The following is a 10772-nucleotide window of genomic DNA, read 5'->3' on the forward strand; positions in this document are numbered from 1 at the left end:
TTATGACAGCGCGCCGAGCGCTGCCGAGTGTCTCGAACTGCATTGAAGGTTTTATCAGTGATAATTTAAAATGATAATACAAAATATTATTATAAAACAAATTGTATTATTATTTACGTTATTTTGTTATAATTATTATGAATAAAATTTTATTTTTTTAACAATATTAACAATCATAACATATTGCCGAATAAATTAAATTGTAAATTTGTCGTCAGTTATTTTTTTTTTCTTCTTTTTTAAACTTTTTTTTTTAATAAATACTTTTTCATCCTCTGAAACGAGCCTGCCTTTAAAATTACTACAATTAAAAATTATGATACTCAAACATTAACTAAAAAAACTACTACTAATAATTATTTCATACTTTGCGTATAAACTTATGTCTAGGATACGCGAAAAACAAGTGAAAATCGTAACGGAGCGGTTTTTCTTTTGTTAAGTGAAGATGGAGTGTTGATTAGTAACTTACTAAATTGCGTAGAAAAAATAAATATAGACCATAACAGTTTTAAAATTTTAAAGTTGATTATTTTTTTTCTAAATTTACGTTACTGTTTGGTGAAAATAATAAAAAAAAATTGATAGTATTCTTTATAGCATTGAAAAAAAAATAAAAATCAATAATAATTATAATATAATAACATAAATAATAAAATTTGTTTTATAATAATATTTTGTGTTATTGTTTTAAATTATCACTGATAAAACCTTCAACGCAGTTCGAGACGCTCGGCGCCCGGGGCGCTATCATATACATATACAGTGGCCAAACAAAGTGTAAAAAAAATGGATTTTTTTTTGTCGTAAAAATTGTCGCGAGGATCTAATACGGAGTCATTTTTATTCAACCGGCAACGGTGCATTTGGCGCCGCATCTCGAGACGGCGCCTAACCTGATGATGAACACCGACACTGTATAGAAACGTAATTAATCAAGCCGGAATTTAAAGGAGAACTAATAAAAAGCACTGTTGCTTATATAAATTCCCTCGTAGAATTCATTACCGTCATGTCGTCTTTTTTTTGTGTTTCAATATCGTTAGAACTCGCGACTTTACACCCCTTTCTGTGTGTATTTTTCTATTTCACACTGGCCAACACATAAATTTCATCAACCTCCTTATGTTTTTCATTGTAAACGTTCGCTCTGGCTTTTATGAAAAAGCCAAAATGTATTTACCGTAACTAACCAAAAGTTATTTCGTTCGATTTTTAGTTAATGCATTTGAAACCTGTTGAAACCTGTAGCTTATTTTGGCTGTCTGCTTTTCGGATATGTATGGTAAGATTTCGGTCCCAAAGAGGGAAGGTCGCGAAAAGTTCTATCTCAGATGGTTACCGAAAAGCTTTCTGATTACAAGGTACTTTGCCGTTACGTTAAAATATCAAATCAAGTACCAATACTCATTTAGATGTTTTTTCATGAGATATCGTGCTGATATTGAACGTTTCTATACGATTAATTGAACTGAGGTGGCTTTTACTTGACGAAAGTGCATTTAACAAAATAAATAATAACTAAAAGTTCAGGTTTTCACGAAATTATGTATTTTGTTTCGACAACACCGTGTCTTTATCAAATGCAATATTTACAAACTACCTGCTACTATATATATATCGAAAAATGACCAAAAACCTTAATTAATATTGTTGTGGGAATTTAAGTTTAATAATGGCGAGGTATTTAAATCTAATTGATAGTTAAGCAATACATTTGTATATCTCATAACTAGAATCTAGACTATTGCTTTTAAACGCTCTTTTATGTTCGTTAATGCGTGAAAATATATAATATCCTGAAAATCTGAACTTTTAGTTCTTATTTATTTTATTACTATACGAAATACAAAGTATCAAACTTGCCGGGTAGTTATATATATCACAGATTTTCGAGTTACGCTATACTAATGTGGTTATACGGTAACGTTTTTCATCGGTAACTTCGTGACTATTGTAATTTTTTAAAAGTTTTTCTTCATTTTTCAGTTTACCTAGTACCTCATCTTTTGTTCTCGTTATAAACTGTTAATTCATTTATTCCGACCAATATAACAGTTTTTTAAGGATTCAGAATTCCGGTTGCTTAATGCGAAAATCCCACTTCTGAAATATATTACGTAATACCGAGCCCGGTTCGGTCACGTACGAACGGCGCGTCAACGAAAGTTTCCATGGCAATTCTTTGTAGCGACATCCAGAGCTGGTAAATATAAGTCGGCGCGTCAAGCTTACGAAGAACTCGGTGGTGATATAACGTCCAAATCGATTTGTTTGCGCAACGATGTAAATTTATACTTTTAACTAAAACACGTGCGTTAATTTTGTATTTATTTTTGGATTTTCACTTGGGTCCCTATAATAAATTATATTACAAAGTAAGCATTCGGTTTTTTGGACTTTTGCTGGGTATCTCCCTCATTTCTATAGATAGCAAGTTGCCGTTTTCGCAACAGTATGTTTTCGAATAAAACTAAAAATTATTCGTATAGATTTTTTTTTTCAACTTTTTATAAAAGAATTTTGGAGTTTTTATATAACAGTAAGTTTGTGACAGCATTTTTTTAGCATAAGTTAAGAAAATAACAAACAAAAGAAAATATATTTTGAAAAAAATGGCACATACCATTAACTGAAGTTCTGCTATGCCGTCATATCGTATTTTGTAAACTAGACAGGCGTGGTCATATCGGAAACTATAGGAGACAGTTGTATTTTTTATTTCTATCCGTAAAGTCCAAATTAGGAAACCTTTTTAAAAAGAATATGATGACCCATTTCCATATAGATTTTTTTAATAATAGAATTAATTTGTTATTAGATAAAAATGCTTTTAATGACTCTTGACGTCACAAAACCAAATTTCATTGTTTTTTCTGTAATATAAAAATGTTCTTCGTTAATAATGTAGTTATCCATAGATCATTTAATTCAACTTTTTGTATTCAAGAGGTGCGGCAACTGTCATTTCATCACTCACCAGTGGCCAACTAAATTATTTTTGACTTATTCTGGCCTTGATGAACAAAATAACTATAACATGCCATATATTTTTGAAACCGGCGTAAAGGGGCATTTGTTTTTAGGGAATCGTATACAGAGCGTGCCAAATAAATTCCGTCACTCAAGTGGCGTTTACCGCATAATGTACTATTTTAATTTCAATTATTTCTAAAAGTAAAAGTCAAACAGATGGTTTGAACCAAGTTGTCACAAAATATGATGTGTAAGGGAAACCTTGACGTGCCCACTTTTTCATAATCATAAAGTCAGTGGCTTTTTTGTTTTTCTTCAGTATTCGGCCGTTGTCTAGGGCCTTAAGTTCGCCGGTGGTGCATCTGGGAACGCCAGAGGGCGTGGCTCCGGCGCTGAGCAGGCGGCGAGCGTCGTCGGCCCCCACCACCGGCCTCGCCTACGACAACCAAATGCTTAAACACGCATGCGTATGCGGCAACAACGCTATCCATCCGGAACATGCGGGTCGCCTACAGAGCATATGGTCCAGGCTGCTCGAAACGGGACTGGTGTCGAGGTGTGACCGCCTGAGGCCCAGGAAAGCCACCACTCAAGAACTACAGACCTGTCATTCGGAAACTCACGCGCTTTTGTACGGAACCAGTTCGATTAATAGGTACGTCGAATTCATTCGATATTTCGTCATACTTTGAAGGAAAAGTTGGCGCCAAAAATCTACAGGTTGAATTGCGGATCTTGTCCTAAAATTTGTATTGGACAAACTGAACTTTTAGTTCTTATTTATTTTGTTCAATTGTTTTCTCTTTCAGAAGACATTTTTAAATAAGGAGAACGTAAGTTTTGCTAAAACTGTAACTGTCAGTTGCAAAACGAAGTTTCTTTTTTTTTGACTACGGCCCGCCTCACAGCCGCCTAAGATCTAAATTATAAATTCTAGAAGATTATTCTGTTTTCTAATGTTGTTTTTAGATCAAAAGCGCATATATCTCAAAAACCATTGGATATATTATAGAAGAAATGTCCCCACATTTCTTGTATAAGATGTATAGCGCATAATATACGAGGTGTTCGATTAAAAATATATGACTTACGTGTTGGTGATGTCTGCAACACTCTACATAAAAAGATATCTTGCAAATAGCTTATTATTTTTTGAACAACTTTTGTAATTGACTTTTTTATTTGCAAACCTTAAATAAATGATCACACACAACACATCTAAATAGATGTGCTACGTATTTTGTCTGCATGTTTTTTTTTTACAAATTTTAAATGAGTTGTATTTCTGAAACAATATTTCTCTCCGTCACATTCAATTCATGTTCTTAAACTTAAACTTTGGGTACCGTTATGCTGGAAAATGCGAATTTTCTTTTCATCTGTAAGCCTGCGGAAAATTTTTGTAACTAAATCATATATTAAGCGGCGATTAATAATCTCGATAATTAAAGAACTCGTTCCGCTCGTTAAAATATCTGCATTAATAATCGCGTATAATGATCGTAAGGTTGTAAAGTAGGTTTTCAAAAAATAGTTTTCCCTGAATATCTCGTCCTTTTGGCGATTTTGCTGAAACTTTATGGCATTAATTTATCACCAATTTTTTTTTTTAATTTTATTTTTATAAGTTTTTTTTTGTAAGTTTATTAATAAAAAAAAACAGTTTTTGTACCTGAATATCTTTAAAAATTATCTTAAAAAAAAGAAAACATTGCAAATTTGTTGTTTTTTAGTTGTTATTCCAGGGATCTTGTCGATCATCGTTTTCTTATTGATGAGATTGAAAAAAAGAGGGATTAATTGGGACATACTTAAGCAACCGGGGACAGTACGTAACTACAGAGGACCGCAGTAGCAGAGTAATTGTGGGGTCCCTCAGGGTCCCGTCTTCGGGCCACTTTTGGATAAGTTGTATGTTTCGAGCCTGCGCTTGGCTGAATTGCAAGGACAATATTATACATTTGCAGATGATACGGTCTTTATATATACATAAAAGAATTGGCAAATATAGCAAACAACAACGACGCCACAACTGGCTATTAAATAACAAATTAAAAATTAGAAAAATAATAATAATTTTACTTTGGAAAGAGAAAGAGAAAAAAATAAAAATAATATGTTAAAATTTGAATCTAAACTTATGTTTAAAATAATACAGAACAAAACCAAATGCCGCACCAAAATCACCCGTATCAATGAAGTACACTCGCACAACTTAAGAAGTCAAATAGCCACACCTCCAGATTGTAAAAATAAAAAAATATTTATGAAAGAAATAATACATTTCATTAAATTCTTGCAAGATAATTCAGTCTAGATAGTATAATGGTGTATTACAACATAATTATAAAATGTGTCTGACAGAATAAAGGATTATTAAAAAAAATTCTGAACTTTAGTGATTGCAAGAGATAATAGTGGAAATTCTCAATATAAAAGTGAAGATGCGTTTGCCTATAGAAATTGTAGTCGTAGATTTATGTGTGAAATGTAGGGCGACACTATACAAAAATTGAGAGTCGCGATTCGTACGAAATGATTTTAACAGTGACATTAGGGTCTCCCTCGTTGAACAGTAAACTCTCGCTTCATTTAGGAGTTATTAAAAGAAAATTAACCTGACTGCACTGGAGGTGTAAAAAGATTCACTACACTTAGAAAATTTAGGGTAAAAGTGGGATAGATGCCCCACTTTTTGTAAGCTGACTATAACTTTTTTTTTTAAGCACCACTCGAGTGAGTTAACTATTTGTAACAACTATAGTCCTTATGCTTACTATCTACTCATATCATCATTCAATGCATACCGTAGATTTGTGGATATTCGACTCTAAAAAAATATTATAAGGTTTTCTTATCCAAATATACCGTAAAACTGAAGTAAATGGCACTTTTATAGGAACAAACGGCTCAGTCTTTCGATCATTCTTTGGGTAAAATTAGCAACTTAACAACGTCTATTAAAAATTATTTAAAACTTTACCGAACTAAATTTAGGAATAATAAAACTTAAAACAAATCCGTCCCTTAGGACTTCTTTGGAAAAAAACAAAGCTTCCTTCTTAAAAAAACCAGCAGTAATCAAAATTTTCAAATAATCAACAAATATAGAGATACTGTTTACCTTTGCCAGGTTACTTATTCTTTGAATTCACTTTGGCTAGGTTTAGTTTACGCATCAGGCACTGAACCCAGTCCGCCATGGACTTGGCACTTGCATTTCGAAAACGAAAGTTCTGAACACGTCACAATGTCACTGTCACAAGAATCACGCAAGCGCTGTAAAATTTTGCAACGTTTTTTTAACTCAAGCGGCGACACGTGTCGAAACGCCTGCGCAGACTGTGCTGTGCGGGGCGAGGTTAAACTCGTACTCGTCCGGCAAATTCAAAACATTTGTACAAGTAATCCATTTAATATGCTTTTCTAATCCCGTCTGTAAAGTGCCTAATTACACACCGATCTAGCGCTGGGGAAGCGCCACTTTACCGCGTCAGTTTAGTTTCCCACGGGTCTGAGCCACTTCGGACATTTCCGGCAGCGATCGGATGTTTTCGGAGATATCTCCCACGCCTTGAGTTTTGACGTTTGTCAGTTATGACGGTCATGTCAGTGAATGTATTCTTGCATGTGATCAGTTCTTCTATCCACGAAAAATCCGAGAGTCTATAGAAATCTATAAACAACCTAACAATCTTAACCGCGACTCAGGTTTCTACCAGTCGCCAATATGAGAATCATTCATCCAAGGTGTTTATGCCCCTCATTTAGCTCCGCCACCCTCAAACAATATATAAGCAGGCACGGCGGTCAAGCTCTGAAGAAGCCAACAGGACGATTGGCGAAACGTCAGCAGATTCAGCAGAAGTTTTGTAGAAAGTATTACAGTAGCCTGTGGACGATTCTTTGAAAAAAAAAAACTATTATTTATAAGTATTTAAAATGGTAGTATCTATCTGATTGCCGATGCTATCTACATTGTATTCTCAGTGTGACTTGGACCACGGGTAGTTAAAAGAATTTTGAGCTAACGGATACTTTGGGATTTTTGACGTTTCAAATTTGAGCGGGCGTCAGTAGTGTTGGGATTTTTCCGCTTTCCGCCAGTTCCGTTTCTTTTTGCAGGCACAAAGTCGACATGAGCAAACTGAGCGCTTTGCCGGTGAACGCGTTCGTCCGCCTCAACTGCGGCGGCATCGGCGTCGACACCGACACCACCTGGAACGAGCATTACACCGCGCCGGCGGCTCGCATGGCCGTCGGTTGCACCGTAGACTTGGCGGTCCGTACGTGGACCGGCGACATAAAGAACGGCTTCGCCATAGTGAGGCCTCCCGGTCACCACGCGGAACCGCAACAAGCGATGGGCTTTTGTTTTTTCAATTCGATAGCGATCGCGGCGAGGGTGCTGCAAAAAGAGCACCGGGTCAACAAGATACTCATCTTCGATTGGGACGTGCACCACGGCAACGGGACCCAAGAGATATTCTACGACGATCCGCGCGTGTTGGTACTGTCGATGCACCGGCACGACGACGGTAATTTTTTCCCCGGCACGGGCGGTACCGACGAGTGCGGCACGGGTGCCGGTACCGGGTACAACGTTAACATCGCGTGGTCGGGCGGTCTGAACCCGCCGCTAGGGGACGCGGAGTATTTGGCGGCGTTTCGCAGCGTACTGATGCCCATCGCCAGGGAATTCAATCCGGACATGGTTCTGGTGAGGGACATTAGATTCAAATTTTAATATACAATGGAGAATCATCGCGGAAAATATGTATGTACGAACTAAATACCTATAATGTTTTGGCTGTAACTTTTTGGTTTTTAAAGATATCAAGGTAAACCAAAGAACAAAATGTGGGGTTAGTGGCCGAGTTTTTTTTTCAACCCTATCAATTTTCTGACATATAAGCCTACGTCATATTTTTTTAAATCGCACACCCTCTAAATTATACATGCGTTCAATAGAATATCTTATTCCGATTACAATGACGTAACGCACTTTACATTTTAGTTCAATCGTTTCTGACAAATCGGCAAAAATCGGAAGAATTTTTTATATAATTTCAAAGAGTGCCCTGACTGACAAATAAAAATATGTTTGACATATTAGTAAACGGTTATTAGTATTAGTGGCGGAATCATAACGTTTTGAATGAAGAAAATAAGGCAAACATATATGACGCTGACGCGCATCCAGTTTACTCTATTATCAGAATATATGAAAAGACAGGTATTGCTCGAAAGAATATAAATATAGTGCGTTTAAATTTCGTAAAACTCAAAAACCAAGTGCAGAACAATGTCAAAGGAGGATGCAGTTTTGTTTGGATTTTTCAAATAGGCATAATGAGAATAACAATTTTTTGAAAAACATTTTATGGACTGACGAAAGTTCGTTCACCACAAGAAAGGGTTGTGGTAGACAAAATACGCGATATACCCAGGGGTGCCAATCAATTAATGTATGGACTGCCATTAGTAGAATATACAGTCGAAATTGGAGGGACTGCTTTTTTTACCGTATATAGAGTTATAGGCACTTGAAAAATAACAATATGTTCTGTAATATTTTATATACTTATTTTGACATCACCACTTTATTCTTTTGAATTTTTTTAGTATGCCAATACGCATCTTCTCGTACTTTGGCTTGTATTTTCATCATTTCTTCGACAGGGTCATCTTCCCAATGATACATAAAAAAATTCTCAAGCGGCTCAACTGGCGGCTTGTTGAATGGTTCGTCGTGGTCCCGGATCGACTTCTTTTTCCTCTCAGTGCTCTTCCTCACCCTTGTTAAAATATGGCTTCCTCTGTCAAGTCTGCTGTTATAGGCAAATCCTGAGCTATCTAATGAAGTTGATTGCATCTAGCATATTAATAAAAAAATTTGTCGTCAGACTCGATCATTTCCAGCGTCGCTTAAATGGAAGGAAGATAGCGGATACATAAGCCGAACAGTCTAGCTTTGTTTTATATTAAATCATCACCCTTACTTACGTTTCTATTAAAATGGCCTTTTTTTTATTTTCTTAGTCGCCACTTTTTTATATGCACGTTACATACATACAGGTTGATTGTCTAATTCAGATGACCCCGTGCAAAGCGTAGGCGTGCTTGTCGATTGGCTGTAGTAAGTTTTGGACCATTTTTTTTTGGGTCAGGTTAATTTCCTTCAGTCTTCTCTTCTCACCGTCCACTGACTAATGGCCACCCTTCAAACTTCATGGAGCTGTTGAACCGCATTTCCTCTTTCTTATTATTGTTGACACAATAAAGCGGTCACCACGGGTCGTTGTCATTCGCCTTCTACCCGGTTCCGTGGCGCTTAGCAAAGGATCCGGTCTCCTTATACCGTTAAATCAGCACTCGTGACAAATTTAAACTCATACGTTGTCTTCCAAATAACACGTTCATGTTTCGGGTAAGATGTGACTAAAGTCAAAACTTTACAATGTTATGATTATTCCTGCGGACATAGCGTCATTGGTTCCTTCGCTTCGCAGGTGTCGGCGGGATTCGACGCGACGGAAGGCCACCTGCCCCCGTTGGGCGGGTACAGGGTCTCGCCCGCGTGTTTCGGCTACATGACGCGGCAGCTGATGCAGCTGGCCAGAGGCAGGGTGGTTTTCGCCCTCGAAGGCGGCTACGATCTGCCGTCGATCTGCGACTCTGCGGAGGAGTGCGTCCACGTCCTGCTGGGCGACAGGCCGTCGCAGATTTCGCCGGTGGAGCTTTCGAGGGCGCCGTGCGCCAACGCGGCCCTCGTCCTCCAGAAGGTGTTCGCCGTACAGACCGCCCATTGGCCGTGCCTGCAGGAATCGGCCAAAACCGCCCTCTGTTCCCACCAAGACGCCCTTCGTAACGAGAAGGAAGACAAGGACACGATATCCGCGATGGCCAGTCTCTCGATGCAGCATAACATGATACCGTCGCCGCAGGGGTTTCACCCGAACAGCCCGCAGGGCGCGGGCCGACCATCCGCGTAAAACGACCCCCCCCCCCCCCCAAACTACCCAAAAAACGAACCGAACATTCCGCGACGGCCGCGGCCCGGCGGCCGTCCCCCATTTTTAAATTAAGAACAAATTATTGTGTGTTTTATTTTTGTTAATATATTGAGAATTTTTAATAAAAACCTTTATTTACTTTAATATTCGTTATTTTTATTTGTTGTGTAACATACACGGATGATATGGCACACAAACACACGCAGGCACATTATATTACATGTTTCCGGCGAGGCAAATTGGAGATAATAAAATCGTTGTTCAAGTTAACCGTTTTTTGCGATTTATTTGGTCGTCCGAAGCGGATCGGAAATGTCAAGTCATCATTTATATCAAATAACTATGAATTTCGGAGTTCCACAAGGAACGCTTTTAGGGCCACTCCTAGTCACTATTTATATAAATGGCCTCGACAAGTAGGAAATCTCTAAACACCGAAACGGAACCCGACTTCACCCTTCTCTCAATGGCCTATTGCACGTACAATGATACGAAGATTTTTAGGATGCTTAATAAGGTATACTATAATTTTCGAAGATGCTAAATGCAAACTTATATTAAAGTGGTTCAAAAAAGCGGTGGGAATAACACATTTTTTACAATTGAACACCCTTTTTTTTAATTTTGTTTTTCATTAGTTCGAAAATGCTTCAACTTTTTTACCGTACCGATAATATTTCTTCCAATATCTAAATTTTTCTAAAAAAACATACGACAGCACCATTATTTTTTGATATTTGATATTAACATTTTTCGAAGATTACTTAATAGATATATACG

General features: G+C 37.3%; 1 protein-coding gene across 1 annotated transcript in view; it reads left to right on the forward strand.

Moving 5' to 3' along the window:
* LOC132696232 (histone deacetylase 7) overlaps window positions 1-10136 on the forward strand; it is a 32385-nt gene extending 22249 nt beyond the window's left edge. The window contains exons 7-9 of the mRNA XM_060660950.1: window positions 3296-3631; window positions 7102-7696; window positions 9489-10136. Coding sequence (XP_060516933.1) covers window positions 3296-3631; window positions 7102-7696; window positions 9489-9971 — 1414 coding nt within the window. The 3' untranslated portion in view covers window positions 9972-10136. The remainder of the gene's footprint in view (window positions 1-3295; window positions 3632-7101; window positions 7697-9488) is intronic.
* Window positions 10137-10772: the final 636 nt, after the last annotated feature.

Source organism: Cylas formicarius, unplaced genomic scaffold (assembly GCF_029955315.1).
Source record: "Cylas formicarius isolate icCylForm1 unplaced genomic scaffold, icCylForm1.1 PGA_scaffold_1__22_contigs__length_36826433, whole genome shotgun sequence".
NCBI classification, from domain to species: domain Eukaryota; kingdom Metazoa; phylum Arthropoda; class Insecta; order Coleoptera; family Brentidae; genus Cylas; species Cylas formicarius.